This window comes from Carettochelys insculpta, chromosome 8 (assembly GCF_033958435.1).
Source record: "Carettochelys insculpta isolate YL-2023 chromosome 8, ASM3395843v1, whole genome shotgun sequence".
NCBI lineage: Eukaryota > Metazoa > Chordata > Testudines > Carettochelyidae > Carettochelys > Carettochelys insculpta.
This window is the reverse complement of record NC_134144.1, coordinates 5163946-5178458: the sequence shown is the minus strand read 5'-3', so window position 1 is coordinate 5178458 and position 14513 is coordinate 5163946. Positions and strand designations below refer to the sequence as shown.

At 40.4% G+C, this 14513-nt stretch overlaps 1 protein-coding gene across 1 annotated transcript in view; it reads left to right on the top strand.

Moving 5' to 3' along the window:
* The window catches only part of UBE2F (ubiquitin conjugating enzyme E2 F (putative)), a 93771-nt gene that overhangs the window by 32465 nt on the left and 46793 nt on the right, over nt 1-14513 (top strand). The window contains exons 5-7 of the mRNA XM_075001303.1: nt 6599-6666; nt 8946-9016; nt 12915-12972. Coding sequence (XP_074857404.1) covers nt 6599-6666; nt 8946-9016; nt 12915-12972 — 197 coding nt within the window. The remainder of the gene's footprint in view (nt 1-6598; nt 6667-8945; nt 9017-12914; nt 12973-14513) is intronic.

Below are 14513 nucleotides of genomic sequence, written 5' to 3'. Positions count from 1 at the left end.
TCATCAGAGTTCTGCTGCTTCTTTGTGAAAAGGAGGACCTGCCATATACAAATTATATGCTAAACTGAAGAAATCCAGTTAGTACAGTAATTATGCATTTTATTAGTGTTTATCACAAGAGTTTGTTTCTGAGCAAGTGCTCTTCGGGTATGTCCAAGAGTTGTAATAGAATTATGTGCATTAACATAAATGAGGATTTGTGTTTAATGAACACCTGTGTATGTTATCTGATTCAGGACCTCTGTCAAGAACTAAGATGCCTGTTTAATTATCATAGCCCTTAGAAATGGTTTTGTATTGGTTGCTGTACGGCATGTGTGCTTTCTGACAGCAGATGGGCAAACAAGACGAGTTTTAAGTTCAAAGAGAATAGTATGTGATCTTCTTGAAATACACAATGTAACATGCATGCACTATTATAGCTCCATTGGTCCCAGTGTATTAGAGAGGTGAATGAGGTAATACCTTTTTATTGGACCAGCTTCTGAGGGAACAGAAGCTGATAGTGATATGCAGTATTCATTGTAAGACTGGTTATATTGGGTTGGACCAATGCTCCATTAGCCCAGTATTCTGTCTTCCAACACTGGCTAATGCCAAGCCCTTTAGCAAGAATGAATAGAACAGGGCATTTTTTTTGTGATACATGCCATCTTCTGTTGCCAGCTTCTGGCACTCAGAGGTGTAACCATGTTGGCTAGTAGCCTTTGATTGATCTATCCTCCATGAACTTATCTAATTCTTTGAATGTTTATTTCATTTTCTAGATCATTTAATATTGAATAGCCCTGGTCTCAATACAGCTCCTTTGGCAATCCTGCTATTTATCTCTCTCCATTTTGAACACTACTTTTTAGTTTCCTGTCTTAATCAGTTACTGATGCATGAAAGGACCTTCCATTTTATCCCATTACATCTTTCTTTGCTCAAGAGTCATTAGTGTGGTACCAGATAAAGATGTTCTGAAAGTTCAAGTATCTTATGTCCACTGGAACATCCTTGTTGAACCCATCATACAATTCTAGTAGACTGGTGAGGCATGATTTCCTGTCTTGACTCTTCGCCTACGTATCCTGTTCACCTTTGTGACTAATAATTTATGACTGACTAGCTTCAACCAGCTTGCCTGGCACTGAAGCTTGGCTTATTGACCCGGATTATTTCTTCAGCCTTTTAAAAAAAAAAAAAAAAAAAAAAAAAAATCAGCATAACATTCTCCAGTCATCTTGTATACAATAGATTACATATCATACTTAATAATTCTGCAATTTCACAATTGAGTTGCTTCCAAACTCTTGAATGAATACTATTAGCTCATGTTAAGTTACCTCTGTTTTAATTTATCGATTTTTGTTCCAAAGCTTCCTGTATTAACACTTCAGTCTGGGACAGCAGATTTCACTTCAAATGTTTTTTAAATGTAAATTCCTGTGTGTGGGAATCTCACATCCTCTGCAGTGAAGACCAGTGCAAAGAATTCATTTAGCTTCTCCACGTGCACCCTTGCTTGAGTTCTCCTTTGGCATTCTGATCGATCATCCAGCAACTTTGAGTGGCAGGCTTCCTGCTTCTGATGCAGTTAAAATTCTCTTTTCTGTTTAGTTTAGTTTTGTATTTTTTGCTGGTGGGTCTTAAGGTTCTCCTTTTGGCTCGTCTAATTATATTTTTGAATTGCCAGAGTTTATGCTGTTTTCTATTTTCCTCAGTCACATTTTACTTCCAGTTTTTCCAAGATCCCTCCCCCCCCATCCATTGCCTTTTTGAAACTGTTGCTTAGTCATAGTGGTGTATTTTGGCCTTCTTACAATTTTTTTAAATTTGGGGATAGTCAGTAGAACCTTAGACTTAGCAACAGTGTCTGAAGAGAGGTTCTTTTTAATTCTTTAGTGCTGAACAAAATTATGCTTGTTCTTTCAGAGGTTTGCAACTGAACATTGACTTAATACAGCTTTGAAACTTCACTGTGTAGAAGAAAAATGCTGCCTTCCCTCATTCTTTGGTTTTGTTTTTAAGTAACTTACATTGAACACAGAGCAGCACTGTGCTCTTTTTTTTAAAAAATAATTTGTTCTCTGCTGCTACCTGATTGCATACTTCTAGTTCCAAATGCGGTGTGTGGTTGACTTGGTAAGTATGGTGTTTGTGACTGAGGTCCAATTTAATATTTAATTGGCACCTGCATTGTAAGCATTTTAAAATGTTTCCATGCAGCTTGCAGACGTTTCACTCTTATGACCTATCCTTTTAATTTCCGTTAGGTAGCAAGCTTCATTTTTTTTGTGTAGTGTCACCATGACACATAGCTCTCTTGTACTTGTTGGATCAGTGTGCTTGAAGTTGACGACAAGTTTTTTTACCCCCAGGTATACTTCAAGTGGTAAACGTTCAGCCTTTCTTTGTATCTTCATTTTTTGCTCTGCCTTTCTTAAGGAGTATTGTTGAACAGGCCTGCTATCCTGGTATTATATTGAGGCTCTGTCATTCCTCTTGGGTTCTTGAACCTTTTGGGAGAATTTTTGTGGGCCAGGTAACCTCCTGTGCAAGGAGAGAGTCTTTTTTTTTTTCCCCCCCCTCCTTTCTTGTGTTTTGTTTCAGGTAGGGAGGTGGTGTGCACCCATTTGTGCTTGTTTGAAATCCTTCAGAATGTGTGTGTTTGTATCGTAAGTCTGTCACTTAGGTAGGATTTCATAGATCTTTTTGTGGGTTTAGTTTGCGTTTCAGAAATGCCTGGGTACGTATATTTGCAAATGCTTTTTTTTTTTTTAACTGAGGCATAAATAATATAAAATACTATGAAGCAGTCAAGGCTGCTGCATACATAATGGAAACTGACAAAATCAAGGCTGTGGCAAGTCCATTCACTTGCCATTACACAGCGCCTTTACTCCACTGGCTAGCACATTAATTACCATATTACAACTACCTTGTACCACAATTCTGCACACCTTTCATCTTGTTGCACGTGCTCCTTTGCCATATTCTTCTTCTACACGATCCACTGAAACACTAATGGTTGTGTGTTTTTGGTGATACGGCTGGTAAAATTGAAGAAAAGTAGTTTGAAGGGCTAGGCACAGAAGGGCTGCTGCAAGGAATAATAGAATTCCGGTACCCCAGTCAAAGCTGGGGTGCATAGTTCATGGCATACAAAACTTTTTATTGTCTCTGACTGACAACTGTGTGGTGTATATACTAGTAACCTTCTGAGTGAGTTCCCTCTCTAGGGCCTGACATGACTGAATAATTATCTGAGCACGAACACTGTTTGCTTTTGTATTCGGAGATCTTCAGAACACTTGAGAATTAGTTGAAAGTGGATACAGTGCTGTAGCTATCTCTCCAAAGTGCTCAGAAGGCAGCTTATAGGAGGATAACTCCCCCAAATTGGGCTGCTGTAGTCTAGTGGAATCTAGCGTTTGTTTACCAGTTAGAAGCACATTGTCACCAGTGACTCATGCAGAGTTTTTATGGATCTCTTATCTTGATAAGCTATCTATCACACTTGAGATTCAATACCCTTGAGTGCACTGCATGTTGTCCTTGGCCAATTCTATTTCTAACCCTATGTTATACTGTCATGTTTCTCAACCTTTCTCTCGTGCACTTTGAAGGGTACGCGTACCACTGGTTGAGAAACAGTCCTAAAATAATCTGAGGTCTTCAAGCAAGTGCCATCCGACCGTTCCAGGTTACTGCACCCTTTTCAGGGATCTGATTTGTTCTGCATACCACCACGTTACATGTCACTCAAAATCTACTTACTTGCAAAAATATCACAGAAGACTAGGACTGAAAACTTGCTGACTTCCTACCATCTTATTGTCAAATGAATAGATCGCAATAAACGTTTTATTTACGTTTGAGCATGAGGCATATGGAGCAGTAGAAACAAGCCATTGAATGAACTGTTAGATCGTACTGACTTTAGTAGTGTTGCTTGTGGATTTTTTAATGTAGCCTGTTTGTAATACTAGACAAATAACTAGATGAATTGATGTAAGACCTCAGTGTAGCCGCAAGGGTGCCCGTATTCCTGGTTGAGAAACTGTTATATGGGACACTGACTGCAACTACGCATGTCTGTGTAAATAGTCTGTAAAGGAGATTGTTGTATGAGAAATGATTTGACTTTCTAGCTATTAAATACAAAAGTGGGTACTTCTAAATAGGTTTTAAAAATCTGTATTTAAAATCCACATTTAGGCAGCTGAATAAGGGCTTAACCTTCAAAGTATTGAGTATCCAGCAGCTACCTTTGGCTTGAAATGTGGGCATCCATTTTTGAAAATCAAGGCCAAAGGGTGCTGTAACAGAATGATTCAAGTTCAGCTGTTTTTGATAACTTGCTGCAATGATAAGAAGCTGGCTGTTGTCTCTATTTAGCCAAGAATAATTAGTAACCATATGCATAAAATTTATTTATTGAACACTAGCAGCATTGTGGCAAAAGAAATTAATGGTTGGAAGTTAGTGATATGTTCATTTTATTACTATGGTTAGTATATTGAGAACTCCTCCTTACTCAAAAATACTAAGGAAGATGGTGAAAATCTTAATTTGTCAGAGAAAAGGATTGATTCTGTAGCAAGTTGCATAAGTTAAATCTGATGTTTTATTGAAAGACTATTCAGTTATGGTCTTGGGGAGTGATTTTTGTTTTTAGTAAGGATTTATCTAAGGAGAACATGCATTTAGAAAGTTCTGTAGGGCTGTCAATCAACTCTTGCAGTTTAACTAAAAATTGTGATTCTCTCGGTTTTAATCACACCTGCTAAATAATAACTGAATACCAGTTGAAGTTCATTGTATTTTTGAATGCTTTTCCACATTTTTCAAATATATAATTTGTTACAGCACAGAATATAAAGTATTCAGTGCTTACTTCATATTATTTTATTACAAATATATTCACAGCAAAAATGAGAATACTTTTTCAGTTCACTTCATACAAGTTCAGCAGTGTAATCTCTTTTGCAAAACTGCAACTTATAAATGTTGCTTTTTTTTGTTGGTGGTGTTACGTAAGTGCACTCACATACAAAACCATGTTAAAGTATAGAGCATACGTGTCCACTCAGTCCTACTTTATATTCAGCCAACTACTAAGACAAACAAGTTTGTGTACATTTATGGGAGATGATGCTGCTTGCTACTTATGTCACCTGAGAATGAGATGAGGCATTCGCATGGCACATTTGTAGCTGGCATCACAAGGTACTTAAGTTCCAGATGAGCTAAACATTCGTATGTCTCTGATTCTTTGGCCGGCATTGCAGAAGACATGCTTCCCTGCTGGTCCTGGTCATCAAATATAATTCATTAATTAATTTTTTTTGATTGAACTACGTGGGAAAGAATTATGTCTCCTGCTCTGTTTTACCCACTTTCTGCCATAAATGTTATGTTGTGGCAGTCGTGGATGATGACCGAGCACATGTTCGTTTTAAAGAATACTTTCACTGCAGATTTAACAAAACACAAAGAAGGCACCAGTATGAGACTTCTAAAGATAAGTACTGCATTTGACTCAAGTTTCAAGCATCTGAGGTGCCTTCCAAAAACTGAGGTGGCTGAGAAGGGAAACATGCTGTCAGAAGGCAAAGGAGCAAGGCTGCAAAGCACAAACTGTAGAATTTGGGGTGGAAAAAATCGACATGACACACGTGATGAACCTAAGTCAGAGCTGGTTTGAATCATTATCAAGCAGAACTCATCATCAGCATGGAAGCACGTCCTCCTCAGGAGTAGTGGTTAAAGCATAAAGGGGCATATACAGATGTTTAGCGTTTGACGTACGAATGCCGCCTCTCACTTTCTGGTGACACTGTAAATAGAAAGTGAGCAACATTGTCTTGCAAATGTAAACAAACCTGTTTGTCTTAGTCTTACTACTTTAGCCAAGTGCTGAGCTGGCTTGTAGACTCTCTAGTTTTACATTGTTCTTGAGTGCAGTTATGTACCTAAAAACACCTATACTTCTAACAGTAGTGATTGTACTACAGTACTTGTATGAAGTATCTTGAAAAATACTATTTCTTTTTGCAGTACAAATATTTGCAATACTAGAATACCAGTTGAAGAGAGTTTGGAATGCTTTCCCGCTTTTTCAAACGTATATTATTTATTACAACACACATTGCAAATATTCTCAAACTCAAATGGTACAAAATGGATATTTGATGCTTTTTCCTGAATTTTGGTCATTTGACCCTGACACACATTCTTGTACCTTCATATGAAGCAGTTTCAGACATTCAGCTAAAAGTATTTCCACTCTATCCTTATGCCTCTGTTTTACCTAATTATTTATTAAAACAAATGGTTATGATGGCCTTGCTCTATTTGCTCAGGGAAGGTTGTTAGGCAAGAAAGATTAGATACATCAGGCTGACAAACTCCTGAAGTTGTGAGAAGCAGAACTGCTAGAGATTTTTCAAATATCGTTTTAGTAAAATGACACATTCATTAGAAAAATATAATGCAAGTATAATGGTAATATTTCAATCGTGTTGTGATCTTTAATCTGTGAATCTTCTTTGGTCATATGACATTCATTTTTCCTTTCTTGACTCTAATTTTTCACATTTTTTCCCCATAGATGAGGGTTATTACCAAGGAGGAAAATTTCAGTTTGAAATTGAAGTTCCTGATGCCTATAACATGGTGGTGAGTGTCACTCATTTTCGTAAATGTAGGTAAGGTGGATGAAGTAATATCTTTTCTTGGACCAGCATGAGGCTTTCACAGATCTTACACTAGAGCTCTTGTGATGTCATTTCGCGTTTTCTGCACATAATTGCAGTTCAGACGTGTTTGCAGTATTGTAGGTAACAATCTCCCATATGTCACCAAGCTTATGCTTTGAGGCTAAAGTTTCAAATTAATGTTCCCTTGCAGATGAAAAGATCTGTTTTGTAGACTTTTTTTTGCAGCGGTCTGGAATAGCCTGCTCAGTATTCTAAACACCCTATCACACGTGTAAGACTTCCTATGCACTGTGAGAATCCCTCCTATTCCCTTTGCCTTCTGACTTTGCGTGTGTACTTAAGCATTCCTATAGCAAATCTATATATTGCTAGGGGAGAATAAAAACATCTGCTTTCTAAGATCTATATGCTGGTGTACTTCAGTCAGGGGGTTCAGTTTTATTTACATCCCTTGAGGAGGAACAGTGATGACATAGAGCAGATAGTTACATTTCTCACTCGCCAGAAAGTGTGTGTGGAATATGTGGAGAGTAAAGGTACAGAATAAACTGTGTTTGGTCAGTGGGGGCACATCAGAACATAAGAATGGCCCTACTGGGTCAGGTCAATGGTCCATCTAGTCCAATATCTGCCTTTAGACCACAATCCAGTGCCAGGTGACCCAAAGGGAATGAACAGAGCAGTCAGTCATCAAGTGATCGGTCCCTGGTCATCTGTTCATAGCCTCTAGCAAACATAAGCCAAGGACACTAAGGGAACAGTGTTGCATCTCTGCCCATCCTTGCTAATACTATTGATGGACCTACTCCCAATGAAACGATCAAGTTCTTTTTTTGAACTCTGCTGTAGTGTTGGCCTTCACAGCATCCCCTGGGGCCTGGAGTTCCACAGGTTGACTGTGTGCATGGTGAGAAGTACTGCGTTTTATTTGTTTAAACCTGCTGCCTGTTAGTTTCATGGGTGTTATCTAGTTATTGTGTTTTGTGAAGAAGGAAATCCCAGTTCCTTACGCACTTTCTCCACGCCAGTCAAGTTTTTATAAGCCTCTGCCAGATCTCTGTTGGCTGTTTTTAATATCTGAGTAGTCATGTCAGAATAACATAATTAAATGCACCCATGTAGAAACAGATATCTTCTAGTTAAAAAGTAATATGAATTTTAGGTGTCTGACACTGTGGGTGTTTTTCTTTGTTTTTGTTTTAGTAAGTAATTGCAAAGGTTGCTTGATTGACAGCTTTCAAGGCCACAGTCCTCTGGTTACAGAACAGGCACAGCAAAGGCTATGAATTCCCATCTCTATTCCCTTCACCTAATCCACAGTGAAATGGACTAACAGTTCAGAATGTGTCCTCAAATTTTTTAAAGACCATGAAGGCTTCAGATTAAAAGGAGCAGAGACCGATGCGTGAGACGAGTCACAGGAAGATGATTTCTGTGGAGCAGTGCAGTCAGAATGATTTTATCTCCTGCCTGAGGATTTTTATAGTAAACTACGGTGAATCTGAAGGGGGAAAAGGTTTGAGTGTTACAGTACATGATTTATTTGAAGTTTATGAAGCATACTGGGTGGTGATGGGAAATCCTGTGTATCAGCTGGAGAAAACCGGTTGCTTGATTTGAAAAGCAAATCTTGTAATATGGAGAATTTGACTATTGACTTGCCGTAGCAATTAGAATTGTTTGACTTTCAAAACTGGAGCAATGAGGCCCTGTCTTGGAATCTGCTTTTCGATCACTAAGCATGAACGACAGTGTCCGCTGAATTGTGTTTAGTGATATCACTAAAATACAAATCTGTACCAAGATGAACACCCTCACCACCACCACCCACACACACCAAGAAGTAGTAAAGTGGAACAAAAGTCCTGACTGTGTTTTTGTGAACCTTTTTAAAAACAGGAAATACTTTTCCTACCCAAAATGTTATTGAGCAGGTGAAATCACACTGAAAGGAATCTCTTCTCTTCATCTCCTTGTTTACAAAGACCTGAATGTAACACGAAATGGGAAAGCCTCGGTGTTGCTGTAGTTTAATAGACTGCAGTTCTCACTATAGGCTGCTTTATAAGGTATTTCACCAATTTGCATGGCTGCTAGATTAGCATTAGTACCTGGACTGAGGTCACTTACGTTTTTAAATTTAGGTTCCAGGAACTGTACAACTCGGCGATTTGTTGATGTTCCATATTTTAAAAGAGGGCATTGTAATCTGTTTTTTTTTGTTTAACACTTTGGCAGCCTCCAAAGGTAAAATGCTTGACTAGAATCTGGCATCCAAACATCACCGAGACGGGTGAAATCTGTTTAAGGTAGGTAACAGCCTTCTTTGACTTTTACTTCAAAATTGTTGTGGAGATCATTACCCTTCTCCATAATTCTCAGTTTGGCACCAGTAGGCTGATATGTCTCATGCTTAAATTTGATCCTTTGAAGCAAAAGAAACTTCTTGAAAAGAAACTGTTAGACTGCAGTGATCAGGGACATTCCATACTTGCAGACTCCATCTCCACAGCCCCCATTGTCTGGGACCGGTGGCCAGTGGAAGCCATGGGCAGTGGGGAAGGTGTGCCTGCCATTTCCAGGAGCAGCAGTGATGCATGGTGGGGGTGGGTGGGGGGGATCTGCCTTAGCCCCCCCCTGCACCATCAGATGGGAGCTGCCTGAGGTAAGCATCCCCACCTCCTGCTGGGAACCCTGTCTTGTACCCCAAACTCCTCATCTCCAGCTATATGCCAGAGCCTGTACCCCAAGTCAGAGCCCTCAGCTCATCCCACTCTGCAACCCTCTGCTCCAGCCTGAAGCGCGCTGAACCCATTTTTGCTCCTTTAAATCCAAAGTTTGTTAGTCTTCTGTCCAGTATGTGCTGTTGGAAATCTGGGTTAGATTTTTAGTGGCTTTATCCTTCCCCTGGCCCTCCCTCGCACCTTTGGAGGGAGTATAAACCCCAAGCACCCCAGGTAAGTACGGGAAGAGGCACTCCATTTTGAGGTGTGGGGGGGTGGCCACCGAGAGGAAGTTGGCGTGAAAGTTCTCTGCCTGCCTAGACTCAGGAAAATCGGGGAAATTTTCAAATGTACTAGCTTTCATATTCCTGGCTCAGACACTGTACCTAGGGGAGCAGATAGTGACGAGATGGAGACTGCCCCTGTGAGGGCAGGGAAGGAGAGGTGTGTAAGACAAGGCAGCCCTGCACTGCATGCACTCAGGTGTGATCCACGGCCAGGACAGAGAGGCTCACTGATCACCTGTAAATCCCCATATCTGGTTTCGGGGCGGGGGTAGGGGGCAGCAAAATTGTACCAGTTTTCTATTATTCTAACAATTGGCGTGAATTTAGTTTTTGAAAATTAATAGCTTAGCTTGGTTTTTATCTAGACTGGGGTGATCAGTAACTGGCTTGTGAACCAGATGTGTTGCCCTTGGTTTAGCGGCCGGGATGGGTGGGGATGGTGTCAAACATTTTGTTTACCTGAGTCCCTGAGTGTGGCCACTTGCAGCTCCCAGTGGTTGCAGTTCACCTAATTTTAAATCGCTGTAAACTATCTGAACAGGCTTGGAGATTGTCATAGAGTTCTAAACCACCAGATCACCTTGTCTAAGTTTTGTCACCGGCCCCAATACACTAACCCAACAACTGAAAGCAGACCAAAGTTTGACAGTCCACAGGAGATTACACTTGAAGTGCCCCAGGAAGAGAACAGGAGGGAGCTGAGATGTATGGGTCCCAGAGGTCCTGCAGACAAATGATTAAATGATACCTGGATAATTCTGTCAAGTGATCTGCACCCACACAATGCAGTGGAAGGATTTTTAAAAAAAACAAAAAACAAAAAAGGTCACTGCCAATCAGACCTGAGTAAAAATTCTTTTCTGACTTGTGAGCAAGAACCAGAAAGCTGAGGATACTTGTCACGTCCAAGACCGAGCCCACCAATGAATTCTATTCTGTTAATTTAGAAAAGCTTTATGTGGGCAGCAGTTCTAAAATCAAGCCAAAAATACCAGTATCGTTTACACACTCATAAAAAATAATCCCTTTTTCAGATCATTCATGTTTTTCCTTCTGCTGTGAAAATTCCTGGGGGAATTTTACACCACTGCACAGGGCCAAATTTGAGCAGAATTAATGCTCCCTGCAGATCTCTATTCTCCCCGCCCCCCACCAGCAGAACGTGATTTCTACCAAAATATTTCTTTGCGGTAGATTTCATCCCTCCGGGGCATAGCAGGGCTGTCAACCACATGGGCATGATGAGACTTGGGCTTTTAGCCAGAACAGGATTTTAAAATGTTGTTGTGTGCGAAGAATTTCCTCAGGACTGAAAAATAGAAATAAGTACCACGGTATAGGACAGTAGAACCTTGGTGACAAACACCGGAGCTGTGAACTGACCAGTCAACCACGCGCCTTGTTTGGAACTGGGAGTATGCAATCTGACAGCAGTAGAGACCGAAAACAAAAGTCAAGCAAATGCATAAGAACAAACTCCTTTTCTTTAAAAAAGGGAACCAGCATTTTCCTTCCATATAGTAAAGTTTCAAAGCTGTATTAGGTCAAAGTTCAACAATAAACTTTTGAACTAACATTTTGTTCAGCGTTACAAGCAGTCTCCATTCCTGAGGCGTGATTAACTCTCAGGCGCTACCATGGTTCATTGTGCTACTGAAATAAATTTTGACTCATACAATGACAACTGAAAATTTTCTTATCAAGGCATAGCAACAAGATTAGCACTATGGTAACAGATGATGAAGATAATTAGTTGAGTGGCACATATAGGATGGAGTCACATTGCCTAGTGTCATTATAAATGAATTTTAGGAAAATCAGGGTGTTTTTAGCCCAGGTTAATTTAGTGCCTTTGGTGCACTACGTTAATCTCATGCATCTGTAGTTGGAATACTGGATAATGACATACTTAGATTGCATACATAAGTATGATGGAGTAATCAAAGCTTTCTTATAAGGATAACAGCGATGAACTATCAACTCTAATTTAGGGAACTTGGGCAGGGGGGGATGTTTTTAAGAATTTTGTTGTGGTCATGAATGACACTAAAGGATAGCAACATAAAACATCAGTACTGTAAAATCCTGTGAATACATAGACTTATATAACTGGGAGGAACTTCAAGAGATCATCGAGTCTGGTCCACTACAGTCATGGCAAAACCAAGCACCAGCTAGACCATTCCTGGCAGCTGTTTGTCTAACCTGCTCTTAAATATCTGATTGTGGAGACTTCACAGCCTCCCTAGTCAATTTATTCCAGTGCTTAAGCATCCTAAATGTTTTTTTTCCTAATAGCCAACTTAAGCTTTCCTTGCTGCAATTTGAGCACATTGGTTTTGTCTTGTCGTCGGTTGCTGAGCAAAATAATTTTTCTCCTTCTTCCTTGTAAGAACATTTTTAGGCACATGGTGCAGTTGTTGATCAGCTGAGGTCCTGAAGGTGGAGGTTACTTGGCATAAAAAAGGAAGAGCAACCAACAAGGGATTGTATGATGCTTTGACCTTTTTCTTAGATGTGTTCATATGGGTTTGACATAAATTCATAATTCAAAATTCTGGCTATTGCAAAGTACTATGTGAATTTTTTGCTTAACAAAAATCAGTTTTTTCCCATTCCTGATTAAGTGGTACTGAAAATGCAGCTTTCAACATGAAGGCTGCTGCTACTGACAAAAAAAAAAATAGCCAACTTTTGGCAACCCACCCCCAGTTTCTCTTTTCTTTTCACCCAGGCTATGAATGAATGGGGCATATTAGAAACTTCTCAGGCATGTCTGTGCATATGTGTGGTTCAGATGAGAAGGGACATTGTTAGGCTCATCTTGTTTTTTGTATCTGTAGGTACTTATCATGGTTTTCTTTTCTTAGTTGCAAACGCTCTGGATTGCAGTTCCATATTTTGAATTTTGCTGTGAAGATCAGGAGTTCCGAAATGAAATCGAACAAAGTTATCTGGGGGGGATTTCCCCCAATTGTTTGTGGGTTTTTAACGATTCAGATACTTCACATAATACTAAAAAGCTGTAATTTCTGCACCCCAGCAATGACCATATTTCCTAATTTTCTGAGTGGTATAAAAGTTTAGTGCTCTGAATTTCTTTGTAAAGACATTGCAGTCAGAATTTTAAGTAAACTTAACTGCTTTTCTATTGTTAAGATTGTCTTGTATAATGTATGCTTCCTTGTCTGTTCCAGTTTATTGAGAGAACATTCAATTGATGGCACTGGCTGGGCTCCAACTAGAACATTAAAGGTACCATTTGTTTCGTAAGATACAAACATCTGTTTTGATGTAGTTACCTTTTCAACAGTTCCATGTGTATGTAACATGTTCTTTGCCAGATAAGGGCAAAAAAACTATGAACATTAGTTTACTGTTTCTATCTTTAGAAGAGCTTCAATGCCTTCTGCTTCCAAGCATCTTCCTGTACGGAGCATGAGCACCGCAAGTAAGCTATATTTGTGCCCCAGAACCTCATGAAGGGCAGGAGAGGAGTTGCTGAGCATGGGGCCCTGCTTTTTCCTGGGAGTGCTCTATCCTGGAAGCACCCACGGGGATGCCAGACCATAGATGCTGCCAGATGATGGAAGTCTGAACTATAGAGGACCCACTTCTGTAGACCCTGTAAAACCCTATTCATGTGGGTAGCCTAGTTGACGTCAATGAAACGGAGACTTCTGGTTTTGTCTGCATAGAGACAGTGTCTAGTATGCCGGGGGGGGGTGGTATATATCCTAGTGCACTAATTTTGCTGCATGCTAACTGGCCACGTGGCCAATGCCATCACTCGCTGATGTTTGTAGTATGCTTTGAGATACACTTGAACCTCACTGGTCTGGGGCACTGGTCTGGCAACATCCGTGACCTGTCAGGACCGCAGGTGTTGCTAGACCAAAAGCCTGGGCAGCTGCTGGCTGGGAGTCCGGCGGCAGAGGAGCTGACAGCCAGAAGCCTGGCTGGGGCAGGAAGCAGCAGCAGGGTCAGCTGCTGGGAGGGGAGCCTCGGAGCAGAGCCCAGTAGCCAGGACGGAGTATTCTGAATATCCAGTTTTCCATCATGAGACGCTGAAATCTTAATGTGAAATCCAGGCCTCTTTGAAATTGGTAGCTATGTTCCTCTGCTACAGTGGAAGCCTTCCGCATGTGAATGTTGCGTATTGTCGAAGGGCAGAACTTATATTGCACTTGAACTCCCCCAGGAACACAGGACCTCTCCATCTTTTGCCTCAGGTGCAAGGTGCCTTTCCTGGACCTTTCTTCCCTTCGATTAAATATATAGTAATGGATGTTTATTTCAGATAAAAAGACCCAAGAAAGAAAAACCTGTCCAAGGAACTTGCTCCCTGGGACATGCTTTTCACTCTTGAGAGAGGATGAGAAAACAGCAGGTGACAGATGTGTAGTTAAATTGCATGGCTTGATGCCAGAAGGTCTCAGGTCTGAGTACAATATAAGAACTTCTCTCTAGTAGCCTAGAAAACAGAACAGACTGATCTGTTGCAGAATGAGCACACTTGTTCACCAGCCAGTGCAAACACTCCACCTTCTAGGTGTCTCTTATGGAAGATATTGCTAGTGCTGTTCCCTTCCCACTGCACTCAGGAGACTTTCTTGCCACCCCCATTATTCTGCTGGCAGGAAATACTGCCAAATCTAAACTTTTTAAGTCTGATTTAATTGCCTTATTTCCTTCTGCATTCGGGAATATGAACAACCTGAAAACTAGTACTTAGTCTACTTCACGTGCATCTAATAATTTTCACAACCATGTATTCAACTGTACCGACTAGAACT